The sequence below is a fragment of the Pterocles gutturalis genome, unplaced genomic scaffold, assembly GCF_000699245.1.
Source record: "Pterocles gutturalis isolate BGI_N339 unplaced genomic scaffold, ASM69924v1 scaffold33156, whole genome shotgun sequence".
Taxonomy (NCBI): domain Eukaryota; kingdom Metazoa; phylum Chordata; class Aves; order Pterocliformes; family Pteroclidae; genus Pterocles; species Pterocles gutturalis.
Genome location: NW_010106771.1, coordinates 14390 through 32664, shown reverse-complemented (window position 1 = coordinate 32664; position 18275 = coordinate 14390). Strand labels below are relative to the sequence as shown.

At 35.9% G+C, this 18275-nt stretch overlaps 1 protein-coding gene across 1 annotated transcript in view; it reads right to left on the bottom strand.

The window, feature by feature from the left end:
• The window catches only part of WDPCP (WD repeat containing planar cell polarity effector), an 88849-nt gene that overhangs the window by 57041 nt on the left and 13533 nt on the right, over nt 1-18275 (bottom strand). The window contains exons 6-8 of the mRNA XM_010087893.1: nt 16934-17048; nt 13158-13291; nt 8586-8777 (exon numbers count right to left, since the gene is read on the bottom strand). Coding sequence (XP_010086195.1) covers nt 8586-8777; nt 13158-13291; nt 16934-17048 — 441 coding nt within the window. The remainder of the gene's footprint in view (nt 1-8585; nt 8778-13157; nt 13292-16933; nt 17049-18275) is intronic.

Below are 18275 nucleotides of genomic sequence, written 5' to 3'. Positions count from 1 at the left end.
AAAATAGATTGCTGCAAATGCGGTTTCTCATGGGTCAGTAAGCTAAAACAAATATGCGTTTTAGAAATGGACTTGTAAAATCTACTGGTTTAAAGGTTAATTCCTTTGATTAAAAACCTCTGCAACATCGTTTGAGCCGTATTTGTTTGTCCAGAGTATATAACAGGTCATCAGAATAGAAGATAGAAGAAGGGATGGTCCCAAGAGTGTTGGTAAGAGAAGAAATGAGCAGCTGACTGATATAAAAGAATAAAGGATTATTCATAAGTGGGGAGGGGGAGAAATTCTAAAATTCCTGGAAAAATTTATAATAGGTTACTCTTGAGCAACACACATAAAGATTTTTGATCATTTGCTCTGGGCCATGGTAATAACAGAAAATATTACACTGTAGTAGTAGAAACAATGGCATGTTTAAACAATGTATACTATACATTATCAAATGAGTTCTTTGGTGCCATGTAGCTTTAGATGCAGAATAAATGAATTTGTGATAGCAGAAAAAGGGGACCATCTAGGGGTACTTGATGGTTGAATGAACTGGAAGAGGAACACAAAAGCAGAACACGATACAAAGACAGCAGCTGGCAAAAAGCAAGAATTTGTAGTGTGGAAACATGGGAAGTACCATAAAGTGATGGAGGCAACAGTGGAGACCAATGAAGACTCCTGTCCTATAATACATGGGTTTGAGCAAAAGGTATTGTACAGGACTTGAGCAGCAAAATTGTGGGAGAAATACCAGGCGTAAATAAGTTACAAATTAGCTTATGAGAAGCCATTTTTCTGAAAGAGAGAGAAAACCAATGTCTCCAGAAAAATGAGATTAGTGGAAGCCAGAAACTTGGTGTTTGTTCATGCACAAATAAAGACTGAGAGGAAAATGTCCAACTGAGTCAAACCCCACCATCAGGTATACCCATAGCATTCTTCACACTATAAACTAAAGGTGCTGACCTGCCACTAATTTTGGAAGCCCACTCTTTTGAGCCCAGGTGGTATACAAGTACCATTTACACTGAAAGGGGTAACAAATGTGATTAAAGGGCAGAGAGAGGGTGAGGGAAGAAATCTAGAAATTTCAGGTTGAAAACAGAAATGGAAACACAATGTTAAAGTAGTGGAAATTTTATTTCCACAGATCACAAGACCAACTGAACATATAATTTAGCCTTTCATCCTGCAAAGGAAAAGAATAAGAATTTTTTTTGGCATATCACCCATTAGTTCAGAAGCAACCAATGAATTTATAAACAAGTTATTCGGCATGTTGATCAGACTGATTAGGATGTTTTGCTCTGACAGTTTACTTATTTTGTCAGTAAAAGGGTTTCTCTTTCAAAACAAAGAAAAAAGGATTATTGCAATTCTGTGGCTGCAAGTCAGCTGCCAGTTAATGCAAAAATCTCAGCTACTTTAAAGATGAGTAGTGAGGGACGTGCAAAGAACCACTTAATGCAAAAGCATCTAATACAGAAGCCAATGCATCCAACTTGTAAAAAACAGGTAAGCCAATTTCAACAAGTAGTGATCAATTAAAATATATACCAAAGAGGAAATAAAAGATTAAACTACTTATATAGTCTGAAAAACATTTCCTCACCTCTACCATTCCCTTACCACTGACTTAGCCCCTGCAGCTGGTAATTTATGCCCACAAAATATGCAGTGGCTACTGTGCAGATATTAGAACTGCTGAAATGTGTAGCTTATTAAGGTGTTAAATTGCATAGTAAGGACACCCATAAAAGACGTTATTGTGGACAAAAGACTATTGTGACCACAGAGCTCTCTAACCCCAAATAAAGACAAGGTGAAGTGTTATTGTTTGTTCTGCAGTTTTCCCTAAAAGTATGTATAGAGACCCAGGTAGCTGCCTTTCAAATATGTGAAACAGAAATCTTGCCCAAGCAAGTATTCAAAGCTTCCATAACTTCAGTGAAATGAGCCTTGAGGCCCTCTGGGACTCAGATTTCTGTCTTTCTGTGGCAGGTTTCAATGCACTGCATTATTCACCCACATATTTTGATCCCAAAACCAGTGTTCCTCTCTGGACATCTCCTCACAAGCTACAAGAAAGTCATGAAGATCCACACCATAATCAAGCCTATGAGAGATGAAAGACTGAAAGCACTATTAAATTCTGAAGAGACACTGGCCTAGAAGGTTAAGACAATAGAGAAGAAAACACAGGAAACATGGCTTTTACAGCTCTGGAAAACAGCAATGGAAATAGTAACAGAAAAATAAATGCTGTCATCTGATCACTCGAGAGTCAGCAAGCAACCAAAATCCAATTAATAACTTTGTTCTGCCTTGCTAGAGAAAAAGTGGGACAAAACGTTGCTCACTACTTTGAATTTAAAAGCAAGTAAAATCTTACATTTTGGAAGGCTAATTTAATGAGCCTTGAGATGACAGGATTCCTAGCTTCACATAATTTTGAGAGCAAATCCTTGAAATTAAGTCTAGGGTAGGGCTGGCTGCCGTATGTAATACAATTCTAAACTAGGAAGTTCCTGTGAGGAGAGGAAGACTATTTGCTCCATTTCAAATCATAAGTTGTGACATAATCTTTAAACAAATTAGGCTTAAAGGAAACTTTTCTAGAGACTACTGTTCATACTCTGTCTGAAAACAAGAGAAACATTTCTCCTTAGATTGGAACAGATAAGCTGCTTCTCATGCATCAGTGGCCTCATGTGCCTCTTGGAGGAAAAGTACCAAGCTGAGAGACCTCTTTGTTCTGGTTTCCAGTTTTGCTGAATGTAACTGGTGTTTGGCACTCTGAAGGGGGAAAAAAAATTCTATTCTCTTTCATCTGAGAGGGAAGATTTGAGTTTCTCTGTCAGAAATGACTTTTAATTATTAATTCTTCATGCCGCTAACAGGAAAAGTAAAGCAGAGAGACATACAACTACACAAACATGTTAATAAGGCTGAGATAATGCCTTTGAAAAATAACAAGTCTAACAATCAAAACATCTTTTTTCCCGGAAGATGGTACTCCATTACCTGCCAATTGTTCTTCTATCTAGTAAGCAGCCACATGCTAGTAAATGTAGCACATATAGTGCTTTAGCAGTCCATTTAAAGGAATCCACCAGGATTCCTTCCCAGTGAGCAGTAGTTCTCTGGAACCCTAAAGGGAAACATTAAAACAGCAATATATCTTTAAGTTAACAATACATTTGCTTGTGGAAAAAAGCTGGAGGAGTTCCCTCAGAAGTGGGTAGGACAACTGTAGGATTTGCAGAAGAGGGGACCAGGGCAGCAGATCTAAAAGGACAGAGCTGTAATATCACATCTCGGAGTATATAATCCTATCCAACATTAAGTGCTTTCCATAAATCTTGGACTAAGCACTTAGCCTTGGATTTCAAGGGAAGATTTCTGGAAGTACTTTGCATGAAGTAAAACCAATTACTTTCTGTAAAATAAATAAATAATTAAAAATTTATGAAGTCCCTTTTATTTTTGTGACATGTATGCTACAAAAATACAGTAATGTATTTAAATATTGTCCACATAATTTACACATATTCCCGTTATTAATGTGGGAGTCATGCACCACTACTGCAGCTTCACATTGTTTTCCCCTCGCAGTACTGGCCTGTGCTCTGCATCAGCTAATCAGCAGTGTGAGGGATACCGTCAAGTTCTTAAATCCTAGAGTCAGAAATCGTAACAATCCAAGTAAAGGAATCTGTTAACCTTTATAAATAAAGGACCTGAATTATGCTAGTTAGATTACTTTCTTTCATTTTGTGTTTCAAAGAAATAATAGCACTAGCTTGTGTAGGCAGTATCACCTTTCTCTGTGCAAAATCTTTGAACACTTAAAATTGAAGTATTTTGCATAGAATGCTGGGAAAGGATAAAATCCACATATCAAAACAAATAAGAGTTTTAACCAGTAGTTCTTAAGCAGAAAATTGGCTTAGCAGGCAGATAAAAAAAGAAAAACAGAAGAAACAGGGAAATACGCTTGCTGTGACTGAATTTTGTGTCTTTCAGATGAGAAAAATGTTTGATTTATTTTATGGATGCTAAAAAAAAGCTTATTTAATTTCACACAGTGAGGCTCCAAATAACAACAAACACTTTAATTAGAAACGTAGAGTGGGAAGTGTAGTGTACACTAGAGTAAAATAGTTTTAAATGCAGCACTGTGAAGATGGAAGCAAAAAACCCACACTATTTTTAAACATTTCTAAAATGAAAATGCAAGGCTTCTACTCCAGGTTACTTATTTGGCTGCATTGTTTTTACAGTCCCACATGCACTCTTGTTATTTAGATTTTCAGCCAACATTTCTTTTTATTTTCTTTCAAAATTTATCATCATCATCTTTATCCCACATTATTCATTGAACTTTTAACCCAATGTGACATCAAGGCTTTTACATTCTTTGCTCTATGTGTGAGAGGTATTTCAGCTATTCAGACACACACCGTAGACGTTTCTCTGAGTGCTACAGTAATTGTAGGATAGCTCACTCATAAAAGATCTGTTGCATTTATTTCACAAGTGTGAGGCACAATGTGGAAGCAATAACTATTAAATATTATCTCTTGGAAGGAAGAAAAATAATATCCTTTTCAGGCAAATATTTTTTCCACAAGATTGAAGTATAATTTCAGTGATTCACACCGGCACCAAATGGAGTGAAAATAAACACGGCAAAGACAAATGCAAAGTACTACAATAAGTAACTGAGCCCTGGCATCATCACCTGTTAATTTATGTTTGCAGAATAAAGTTCATGTTGATTTTAACATGACTTTCTCTCAAAGCATTTAATCCAAGGATGATTTCTCATCAGATCCTATTTATTTATAGCAAATTGTTTGAAATTATTTCTGAAAGATTCCTCTTCTGGTTTTGAAATCAAAATACCAGCATTATCTCCACAGGGAGACAATGTAAATAACATCCTTGATCATTGGTACTTTGACAAAGAAGAAACAAACAAAACGGAAATAATTAAATAAACTGGAGAATGGATGAGCTTATTGGAGGAAACCAATGCACAGAAGAAAGCAGACAAAGGCTCAACAGACAAATACTCCTGCAGCAACACACATCCATGTATGTAAATGTACATCGCACACCAAAGCAAAGTCATATGTTAAAGAGAAAAGCACTTTTATTTCTTCAGGGGATGACTCCCCACCAAATCTTACCACATTCAACATAGTAAACACTGATGTCAGAAAAAAAAATGAAGAGACAAAAACAAGTTAAGATTGCGAGGAAAAGTTCTTTCTGGTTTTAGAGGAATAATGTCTACCTTTAGCCTTAATAGTAGCAAATGTTAAAACAGAAAGCCACACAGCACATCTAAAATCAAATTGATAGTGTATTTAAAATGTAAAATGTATTTCCTCCATTAAGTTGAAAAGCTGCTTAAGTACACAATACCCCAAACACTGTATGTGCAATGTGAATCATCCCAATGCAGAACATGTAGTTACAGGATATTATCATGATGAAGGGTTGAGTTGCCTTGTCCCAGAGCTATTCCTGTCCTCATCCTAATAACCACTCTTCTGGTGGGCAGCAAATATAACTCAGAAAATTCTTCCAGGGAGAAAGTAGTATCACTTAAGTACCCCATTTACTTTTGCTCTGCCACAACAGTAAGAGTGTCAGTAGCTGGCAGATATTTTTGTGGTTTTTATAAGTCAGCAGCAAGGTGCTGTAGAATGGCTGTGGGTAGCACCTGTTCATTTCCCCAGGCTTAGTTTAATTTTTCATAAACCCAATGTGCCAAATAGCTCTTTATGGGCTAGATGTTCAGCAATTCCTGCTTTTCTCTTAGTTCTAGATAACTAAGCTGTTTTATCCAAGCAATGCTACTATTTTCAAGTAAAATATTGGTGGTATTATTTTACTACACTTCTTTTTGATGAATGCTCCAAACTGAATCAGTTCAGGCTTCTCATTCTTCTATTGACAATAATCATTTACTGGGAGAAAATTCATATTATTGGTCAAATATGATAAATATGGATTTACTTTCACAGGTAACAGTGGCCTGTCATGTTTTTATTTCAGGTCTATACCTAAGGAACACTACAAACGGTAAGAGAATAGAGGCAAAGAGAGGCAAATAAGCATAGTTACAGAAACATTGTACTTTTGTGGTATATGACCTGGAGAGTAACTGTTTAGAAGCTGTATAGAAACACTAACTACATTTTTGCTTATGTTTAAGCTATCAAATGACCCTCAGAAGTTGAAGGTGTTAAGTTAAAGTTCCTCTCCAAGACTCTGTAGGGGAAAAATATACCTCAGTTAATTGCAGATTGGGGGTTGATGTTACTTCTAGAGATGCTGGGTTATGACATCCCCCATCCATGCACAGGAATCCAACTATTGCCCATAAAGAGTGCTACAGAATGCCAGAAAAAGCCACAAAAAAAGAAACAGTACCATACGCTACATGTCATAGGGGAAGCGTATATGCAGAGTATCTTGAGCCTTACACGGCAGCCCACTGAGCATCCAAGTGATAAGTACACAGAACAGACTAATTGATAACCATCAAGACAGTTTGTTATCTATATACGACCAAGTTTTCCATAGCCCTGGCATAGTACTTGGTATTTTATTGACAAATACAGGAAAAGAAATTTCATCTGAAGATCTTAGAATTAGACAAGTACAGGCAAAGAATCAGAAAAGCAAAATCAACTGAACAGCTAAATTTGGCAGTTCTGCTTTTAAAAATAATGTTCTTGTATTTATATTACAATATGGGCTAAATTAAAAGTATTATGAGTTTAGGCCTAAAGGCTCAGTGCATGCTTATTATCATTATTGTGTTAAGCACCAGTGGTGTGCTTGGGACTACAGTAGACTGCCTCAGCCCTGAGCAATTTAGAGTCTAAACCAGAAAAGGATAAAAGTGTATTGAAAGATGCAGAACAATGCTGTAATTTGGAAATCTTCCTATAACATGTAAAATGAAATGGAGAAAGCTTTAAACTGACAGGGTGGTTTCTGTGAATTTCTCAGAAGAAATGAGTCTCTAAAAAACATCTTAGAAATTAGAGATTGCAAACTGCTACGTTGGTATTAGGGAGCTTTCTGGAAGACATGGGAAGGAAACAAAAGGCATCCGAATGACACTGTCAGAACCTGGGCATACAGAACTCATGGTAAGAAATAAGATCTGAAATGTTCAGTAGGATGAAGTTTCATAAAATCAAACTGGCACAGGGACTAGGCTGAAAAAACTTACAAAGAACAGACGCACATTTTAGCTATCAGAGTAATTTTCATATGTGATTGGGCATAGCTGCAGGGGGAATTGCAAACTGCAGGTGTATATCAGGCAGAGGAGAGAGGTGAGTCAAAGATGACCACTAGTGGGGAGAGGTCAACTGAAAAGAAGTAAAGAAGGCAGAACTGGAGGTAATGTAAACTTAAATTCTACCGTGAATAATGATTGAAATAAGAAAGAAAAGCTGTCTCAACTACCTTTCCTCTTTTGCTTTCAATATATAGAAAATCCCAAGGAAAAAAAAAAAAACAAACCTCACTGAAATTAATATTAGTTATCAAAGTAATAATTCCAAGACATTAAAACATTTACATCATCGCTAATTAAAGAGAACAGCTTACTCTAAAGTGTTACTTATTTTCCCTACAGGAAAATAGCCTGTAATAGCTGCTCCAGAACACCTATTCCACAGCTGATCCTCAAGCTTGTGCTCTTCTCCCACAGTCAGTGCCTTTTTAGTCCATATTAATAGTGGCTTAAGATAAACTGAATATAAAACTACAGGACCATCTATGCAAGAAGCTAGTCCAAACAGCTTTTACGTTTTATACTTAGCCTCCAGTCCTTTTCAGAGTATGCCCAGAAAGCTTCATTTTTAAGTTTTCACCTAACATAAGAAACTGGATTAAAATATTCTTAAACAGATGAAATAAAAATGGAATAGATGAAATGGAAACATCTGCCTAAAAAGGTAAGCTAAGAAAGTGTCAGGAAGAGGGTCATCTTGTAGCCTTGTTCTAACTTGCAGCTTACATTCTCACCTGTAGATGGGGAATTTTGACTTTTTTTTTTTTTTTTTTAGGAAAAATGTTGGTCCCTGATTTGATCAATATTCATAGCAACAATTTAAGCAGCAGCTGGGTGTAGCTAAGATTTTATAATAAAACACTTAAAATAGATGCTGAATGCCTATCAGTTAACATTGCAGACAATGTAAAACAATTGCATTAGACAAGCATGCAACAGCTACGATTTCTAACTCAGATTAGAGTTTTCTAGTGGCACTTTGACACTTTTGTTATCAGTGTTAGCAGTTCCAAAGCTCTTCTATTATAAAGACCTAACTTCCTTTCTCAGATTGCTAGTTTTGATGTGAAAATAGTAAATACAGTAAATAAGGTGCTTTTTTCATTAAATAACAAACTTTTGTTTTTAAGATTAGAATGCCTGAACTTCTTTTCTTATGTTTTTATCATATCTGTTCTTTATATCTACCTGAATATGCATTTAAGTTGAACAGTTATTTCTTTAGCAAATCCCAAAAATCATGTAACAAGAGAGTTTAGCACTTTACCTCCAATTTGCCATGGGCACAGCCTAAGAGCAATAGGTTGGCTCTGTCCCTCTCACAGGAAATAGGAGACCAAGGCCATGCTTCATCACTAGTTCTTGACCACCAGCAAATGACCATATCTTGCATACAGTTTATTGCCAGGTGACGTTTCATCCTTCTACCTTCTGGTCCAAGTATATCAATATAAGAAATCTGATGGAAGAAAAAAAATGGAGGAAATATTTGAGGTGATAAAATAGCACAGTAGGAGCAATTGGGAACACTTACTTTGGATGTGTAAAAGAGAACGTGTATATATACACAGAGGACTGTGTACATATATCTTCATATAGGCTGTCTGTAAATGTAAAAAATATCTCAGACAGAAAAAGACATGCTCACACATTTATCTATGGGGAGGGGATTGGGAAGGAAAGGAATGTGAGTTAAGAAGGAATTCACTGCAATGACTCCAATCAATACCAGAATGTACAGTCATGGTTGCTTGACAGCATCGACCTACACACAGGATTTAAGCTTAGACATATTAAATGACAAGTTCTGCAAAGCTGACCAGGGAGCTAAGGCTAGTGTTTAAGACATAATCAAATATTAAATATATTCTACAGTGTTTAAGCAAACACATATCTTTCTTTTTTCTCCCTAAATGAAGGAATCCAGATACAAACATCCGCTTTGCAAGAAAATATATACTTTTCTGCATAATGCGGATGAGCTACAGCATCATGCGTAAAGTTTATGCAGCTCTTGAGAATTGTGCCTCTTTCTCAGGAAGGATTTGTGGAATTTATTATTCAAACTCTGTTATTTTGGAGCGTGGTTATTTGAAAACATGAGCAGTGCACCATCTGGGTGACACATGCCAAGGAAATATAGATTGCACCGCATTTCTGCTTAAGGAATTAATGGAAGGTTGATAGCTAGGGGAAAAAAAACCTATCTTGCCATTGCTGGTCAGCAATAATCGAACCACTTTCTGGGGATTAAGCGCATGGCTAAGCCTACTGGACCAGACACTAGCAAAGGGCAGGGGGTCTTCTTATCAGAGAAATGCTTCTGGAGCCAGTCTCACTACATGACAGATTGCTTTCATATTCCTGTCTGCAAGGCAACAAAGGATGGCAGTAATGCGATAATGCCAGAGTGCAATGGGTGTTAAGAACCCGTTGCATTTATGTATTGTATTTAGTAAATAATCAGGCTCATCCAAATTGTGATCTCACCACTCAACCAAGGCCATTAAAATCAAGGTTAATGCTTTAATAATCCTTTGCTGTTTTTTATATGGTCAAAAAGAACCCTTTTCTATTTGCATGGCCATAATATTATTGACCTCTTCATCCCCTGAATACACATCAAAAGGAACTGAAATCAAAGTAATTACCAATGTTGTCCTCTCATGGTAAACATTTAACTCCTTGTACTGTCTCCTCCTTCAGTAAATTGAAATGGATTAAAAAAAAAATCACAGATGGGAAAACTAGAAAAAGGTCAATATTTTTAGAATATCCTGTGTTTTACTTGTCAAAATACTCTTTAGAAGTGTAAAGATGAAACATACATAAAAGTTAACAGGTAGCTGATACTTGAATTAAAACTATATATGAAGTTGATGTAATGCTGTATTGCAGCATTAACTGTTCATAACAATTTCACATGCAATTACAGCCACAAATTTTTTGTAAACCTTTACGTCTTGCATTAGACATGGCACTTTCAAACACGGGCTAATGCCACTGAGAAAAGGCAAATGATAGTTGTTTTTATACTTTGCTGATCTTCAAGACTGTAGTGATTCATACAATAAGTCTTCCTTTCTTTTTTCAAAGTGTAAATAAAATACAAGGTGGTATTGTTTAGTAAGGAAGAGGACAGAGAAAGTAATTCTTTCATGTGGGTATGTATTGTGTAAAAACCCCAACTTTTAGATAAATATCAAACTGTGAGGAGGAAAGCATGGTTGGCTTACTATTATTAATAGCACCCTGGTATTCCAGTACTGCCTAGCATTCCCAACTTTGCCCACCATGAGGCTGGACAGTGAACAATCTGAAGTTGCTTCTCTCCAGGTACAAAAGAAGTTACAATGTTAAGATTACAGAAATTTAATTATGTCATTACACATGATTGTAAGCAAGCATTTTCCTCATTTTAGAAATGGGAATTTAAACCAAAAAAATATGTACATTTCTCAAGGCTACACCAAAAGTCAGAGGCAGAGACGAAGGCTACACTCAAATTTCCTGAATCTTTGTTCCATATTTTAATCCTGTGGTAGTTTTATACCAGTGCGAGCTAACTCTTAATTCAATTCATCTTCAAAAAAAAAAATCAACGCTAAGGAACTGTTTTTTCTAAAGCATGTATTGTTGCAAGTTTGCACATTTGCAATTGAGGACCATCTTTTGTTTCTTTTCTTACTACTGATAGGACACTACTGTTGACTGTGTCTGTGATCTTCTAGCTTTTTTAAGTTTGACCAAAAGCAGCCATGAAGAACTTTAATTCAATGCAGAGAGCCGACATAATATTATTGTAGTAGTGAATAACACCTTCTGCTGGCTTGCACTGTTGCAATTTTGAAGATAATAAAAATTATATTTAGCTGCCTAACTAGCAAGCCTCACACAAAAGAACATTCAATTAAAAAATGCAAATGCCTCTTTTTGGCTGGCAAAGAAATAATCCATAGTGATTCCCACTGATTTCAAGAGAAAGCAAAGTTAACATTGAGGCGTTTCTACAAGCTCAGCTGTGTCAGCAAAGAACTGAACATAACAACCCTATTAAGGAGTACAGTAGATATTTCTGGTTTCCTAGGGCTGAGAGAGTTTTTTATGGATTAGGCTTTCCTTCTTTCCCAAGAAAAAAACCACCATAGCCATTAGATCCAAAATGTGCCCAGCAATACCCAGAATGAAAACATATTTTCTAAACATGTATTAAGTAAGGAGGTATGGTCCTCACAATTACATGATGAAGGCAGTCTTCAGCTCACCACAGCTTCTTCATTAAAGTTTAGAGCTATTAAAAAAAACCCCACACCACACACCACCCTTGCTTCTAAAGTACAACCTTAACAAACGCCATAGGCCAGGCACAAGTGCACATCATTTTAAAGTAAACTACGTATCAGCTCAGTTCCTGGTGAACAGTGAACTGTCTCAAATCCACGTTATAGAGGTTGGATCAATCTCGCAAACACAAGTCATTGCTGAAAAGAGGCCCTGAACTGAAACAGCCTGGAAAATGTATTAGATATTCATCCTAGCAGAAAGTATTTCTACCAAGCAAGTTAAAACGTAATATGGCAAAACTTAAATTAAACACATTCTTAAAAAGCTTGCTTTGCAGATGCAAACTCCCTTATGAGAGGAAGCAAGTTACTGAAGGGTTGTCAAGGGGAAAATATTTGCTAGCACAAGATTGTTTTCCTTAACATTTATCTAGTCTGAAATAAATACAAATTCTCTCTCTTGCTTATTACATCTTTCTACCTTTCTTGGGCAAAGGCTTGTCTCTTCTTCATTCTTGCAGTGAATTGGATGAAGCCCCTTCGTACTCTGCCTGTTCAAAGTTAATTGCCTCTGGCTGATTATTTTTTCATACAGTTGTAGCATCAAGCACTTCCACTTAAGGTCAGCCACTTCCCTGATGTCAAAGACCCTATGGTTGAAATAAGTTATCTCTACACAGCCCAATCCATCCAAGACACAGTGTAATTCAGCTTGAGATGAGCTGGTTTCTACTGACATCCAAACCGGCTAGTTATAGCCAGCTCAGCTATCTCCAGACTACTTTTCAGCTACTGCCGTGACTGTGATATAGACACACCCGTACACAAAGGCTGGAAAAAAAGAGTATTTAATCTTCACTGTGTAAGTAGTGAATTGAGATACAGAGGCACCAAGTCACTTGCCTAAGGTCACATGCAGAGTTTGTTAGTGGTGAGACGCTCAGCTTCTGTATCTTGAGTCCTAGCTCAGTGGCTTGAACCAACTCTCCCAACAATACAATTACTGTAACTAGAGGGAAAATTAAGATTTCTGCAAAGAACTACAACAGCCTTGGCTCTCAGACAGATGACTGAATTATCATAGCTTCATGAGTTCATGTGTATCAGCTGAGCCATAGTAATTGACCATGTGTGCATTTTTAGCCCACAGCAAACAAGAGGTAAAACACATTAGCTTAAATCTTTTACACTGAGGTTTACCATTACAGATTTTGCTTCATGCTTGTTAGATGCTGAGAATGTGTAAAGGGTCAGTTACTGCTGCTCAGCTGACACAAGGTAATCTGTTAAGCAGGGGTAACTCAACAGTGTGTCTGAGCCCTTAACCTAAATACAGCAGAAAATCGGATCCCTCTTGGCACAGTATTTTAACTCATTAACTCAGAATGCCATGTAATCTTTTTTGACTTTTCAATAACTGCCATTTTTAGAACTTGAGCTGTTCTGATCAGTTATATAAAGGTTTCCAATTTATACAGCTATTCAATATCAGCGAGTACCAGTGATTCATAATGTAAAGTTCTTGCAGTATTTACAGTCACCATTGACAGCTATACCTTAAAGTCCAAACAAGAGAGTTTTTCCAGTCTTTTGTTTACATCATGAGAATCCATCTTCTTTGTAAACTGAATAAAGCAGAGCTGGTTATGGTCCTCAAATGACAAGATGATGAAATTGTCTGTAAGAACAGCTGAAAAACAAATAAAAATTGTCACCACTGTAATGCCTGTTTCTAGTAACAAAACAAATTACTGAGCCCTCCACTGAGACATTGCAAAAAGCAATTTTTTCACGACATTGTCTTAAATATTACACTGAAGCCTCTGTGATCTCCTAAAAGACATCAATGTGTCATCCTGCCAGGACCTTCTTGAAAATGAGAAATAAAGCCTAGGGAGTACTCCGATTACATAAACCTGAATAAATTATGTCATATCAAGTTACCACCACATTCAAACATATGTTTTACGCCCTTCCACATTCATTTTCATCTTGGTTCAGACTTCAAATTTTTTTTTTTCTTACAGTAACATCCATGAGCATTTTGGAAATGCACCTAATACAGCATTGCTTGTGTTAAGGATGATAAATGCAAATTAGTACTTGAGGTGCATCCGGTATTTTGACATTGTAAGGTTCTGAGTGCTGCTGCAGACACCAAGGAGTGTGTTACACACAGGATTATGCTTTAGAGGGGTTATGAATTTGTTGAAAGCTTCGCATGGGGGTACCCAAACAACACAGGTAACCGAGATGGAACAGACTCCTTTCGGAGTCTGGAAAAGTGCAGTGGAATCCCTGCTGTTATCATAAGGGGGTGCTAGACCAAACTAGTTCAATATAAAAGTGAATAACTGATTTGACAATGAAAATTAATTAGACAATAGTATCTAGGATTTTTCCCAAGTGTTATCCAGCTATTCAAGTAGTGCCCATATTTAAAGAGATGTCTGAGAATGAAGTGAGTCATCAGGGTAACTATTACCAGATCCCTGAAAAACTGATAATGAGAATCAGGTTTAAAGTAAAGCTAGCAAGCTGTTTTCAGAAAGTAAACTCAGAAACCTCTACTAAAAGGAAAATGCCAAGTAAAGGGGAACCTGATTTAAAAACAAACAAACAAACAGAACCCTGCGGAACAGCCCCTGAAAAACAAACTAAAAAAAAAAAAGCATTTCTGATTAATATCATAGATTCTTAAATTTTTTTTATATATCCATAAGTAGATTGACAGTTTAGTCTTACATATAAGCAGTGAAAACTGTCTACTCAGCTTTGCTTTGATTTAGTCTGATTTACAACCACTTTCATTTCCCAATAGTCATATACTGGCACAGCTCTGAAGTATCTGGTATGCAAATGCTAAAGGGTAAACTTTAAAGCCAAATAATTGCCTTTGAAATGTAACATTAACACTAGCTTTTCAAAAAAAAAGAAACGGTGATAAAGTATCTGACATTGTGAGTTAGAAGCTGTAACCAAGATCCTAAACACACATGAAAATTCAAAGCCACTCAGTATAGTATCCTCAATATGCACATAGTTAAAATATTTTTATATCTTCACAGATACAGTTTACATTAAAGATGACCTACAGCACACCTCAGATGCTTCTGAATTTTGTTTTGGTTGAAGGAAAGAAAGCAGGATTCAAAGATCCTGGGCAGGTGTGAATGAGACTAGCAGTCTTTTGATTTTCAGTATCCGTGGTTGTCTGGGGCAAGAGTGGAGACCAGATTGACATGAATGCAACTGTAGGCATAGTTAGACCACTATTCAGAGAGGACCCATGTGTTGCAGAGTCAGATTACAGAGACAGGCAGTGTAGTTAATATTCTATATACTAGCACTTCAAGACCTCAGTGCTACAAAATAATTTAGAAAATGAAAAATACAATTTCTTTTTAGGAAAACAATTTTTCTATAATTTCGAATTAAATTTATTTTTAAATTTTGTCTATAAATAATACAAATCAGGAGGACTTTATTATAGGCAGGAGGATTATAAATGCAATGTTAATTCTGTATTTTGTGCACACGATCTGACCTTTATTCCAAATGTTAAGAGGGCATGTTACTCTGAGTTAGAATTGCAACATTTCATAAGTAATTTTGGCAGATCGTAATCTTACCCATTTCTACACATACACAATAATAAAATAAGAACTGTTATTTTTATACAGACTTCTTGTACTAAACACTAACTTTCTTTTGTTAGACTTTATAATCCCAACCCTAATTCCAACCTAGACTTGGAAAAACATGAAATTGCATTGGATTAAAGTCAATTTATTCTAGGAAAAATTATGACGTTGTTCTCACATACGGATATTTCAGTATAAAAATCAGTATTTTGAACACTATTTGTGTGGGTAACAAAAGTAGGTTCTTTTGTTGTTCATGAAAAAAATATTGCAATGACAAGTTTTGCTTTTAGTGAACAGAAGCAGTCCTGTTTCACCTTCAGGCATGGGTATTATCAAACATGGAGGTACAAGAAATTCTTGAATAAGTGAAAATAAGAACAAACCATTACATAATGTTATTTATAGCAGTTTGAGAGGTATAATGGTAGGAAAATATATATGTTGCTTTATTATTTCTTTAGTTGTAAATTTTTTAGTTAGCAGTATTTTTTTTTAAAGTTTGTATTTCTATGATATATTAAGCCATTGTAAGGCAAAATATGTATAATTTAATTACTTTTTTTTAAAAAAATAAGATAGTATTCTAAATAAGTTCTACAAACAACTTCAACTTGGTTATAACCTTAGCTTCCATGCTTTCCTACTTTTTGTCACCTGAAAGTATGAAATCCTCCCTCTGGAAACGGAGGGCAGAAAAATCTGAGATGGAATTAGTAATCGAGTAAAGTGAAGAGTGAAAAACGGGAGTCAAGACATGTTTTGTACCCTCTGTGTAACTAGTTGATAAAAAATGAGGTTAGGGTTAATTTTTTTGATACTAAAGTTTCTACTAACAGCTAATGTTATTTTTCAAGACTAAACTACAATATACGGGTAAGAAAAGATCAGTGGGACACAGTATTGCAGCTTTCTTAAATAACCAGGCCAACATTCAATATATGCCTAGGTATGGAAGAAAATAGATAAAGATCAAAGCTAAATCTAGCATATATTCTTATTAAAACAATGTAACTTGGGCCTATTTTTAAAGATTTTGGGAGATAATGTAATTTGGCTTGCACTGAAATACCATATTCTTGATCATGCAGATGCCAAGACTGACACTTGCTTGGGTTCTCAGTGAAGCTCTGTAGAGAGACATTGAAAAAGCTATAGTTGTACTATAAAGCTGCTGAAAACTGGTACAGTTTCATAACTTCCCTTCTGCATTAAACTAAAATTTCCTTTTTAGCAATCACTAGTTAATAACAATGGTGAGGTTCTGTAAATCTAGAAACTAATTCAGAACACCTCCATACAACTAATGTTATCCAGTCTTTTCTAATAAGTAAATATTTTAATAATAACTATACCATGTAATTAATCAGTTGGCTAATCTTTGGTCTGTCCCATTTTCCAACTTATGAAATAAACATGACAAGTTAAAAGGGCATGTTTACAGTGATTAAAATGTGTAAGAAACTGAATTTTAGAAACCTATTCAGTATTTGACAAGCCTGAAAACTTTGATGTTAAATATTATTCTTAAAGTGTTCTTAGTCCTGAGGGTTGTAACTATGGCTTTACATGCAATTACTTGTTGTGTTTGCAAGTCCCCAGTGGCAATAATTAGTCTACCTGTTGACATACTGTTTCTCTACTCTATTGTTAATGTAGGCAATCGATTTGCACGTGGGTGTAATTACCATCACTGATGGTGTCGGAGATGAGCTTCCCCACCAGGGTCCTGTCAATCACCACCTTCTCCAGCTGTGGCCCAGAAAGGCTTAGGGACACCAATATACCTGAGTGAAAGAGGAGCTAAATCCAAATAATGAGAAAACAAGACATCAAGAATCATTAATAAAGTGAAATGTTCCAAGGTACATAATAGCAGCTGTCCATTACATAGTAATCTAATTTTCAAAACTACAAAAAAGACTTATTGTTGATGTGAAGATTAATGACTTTGAAAGCTTTTTCAATGAAAGCGAGAGGTGTAATATGACACTGAGTTATACAGGTACAAGAATTACAACTGCTGAACGCTTGAAGATGTGTGCTAAGTCCCCAAATGTTGCAGAAAAAGTACTGAATTAGTTTGTTAAAAAACAGAGATAAAAATTCTGTCCTGAATGAGTAAAGGGATGACACTGATCACTCTATCATCCACAGACCTGATTTTCTCTGTATCAAATAAGTGCGTAGCCTACATGAAAAAGAATATAAAGTTGGGCTTCATGCAATTTTATATTATTATCACAGATTAAAACCATCACCTTTTTTATGTCCTTGTTACTTCTGATCATTTGTATATTGTTTAACTTAAATAACAGTGCATTACCACAGTGATACCTGTGCGCTCCTACTAAATTCACATATCCCTTGGCATAAGGTTATAGATATCTCTCTTAGAAAGAAGGAATTTAAACCATCAGACAGAACAGTCAGAGGCTTATTTCAGAGTTAACTGAATATTTCTGCCTAATTAATCTCAATCAAATGACACATATAATCTTGAAGACTAAGTCACAGTACTTATCAGCCTCTTCTGATGCTGTATCTTGTTTGAGAGAGAGAATGTTCAGTGGGAGGAGTTACGAAAACCATTTATTTTTGCATAATTAAACCATTAAACTTAGTCATTTTCTCAGTGCAGCTATTACACCAAAGAAAATCAGAAAATAAACCCCATAAAATTCCCTGCTCCATTGTGAGTTGACCTCACTTTGCGAAGCTACTGCAGCAGCAGAAGTATACGAAAAGCTTTATTAGGGAGATATTGTTTTCTTAATAACATGGTAAAGATAAAGTCAAGGATTTATAAAAAAAATTCTGACCACATTAATTGTTTAACTCATTGCCAAACTTGGGTTCTACATAAACCTTGATGTAAAAACAGTGAAAAAATCACTACTGTAACTTTGATCTTCACATGCAGTACAGGAAACACAAATGTATTTTAATTCACCTTGCAGTGCCACCTCTGATCCTGCAAGCTGCTACACTAGATGACCTCAGTGTATAAGTTAAAGTTTCAGGCCAGCT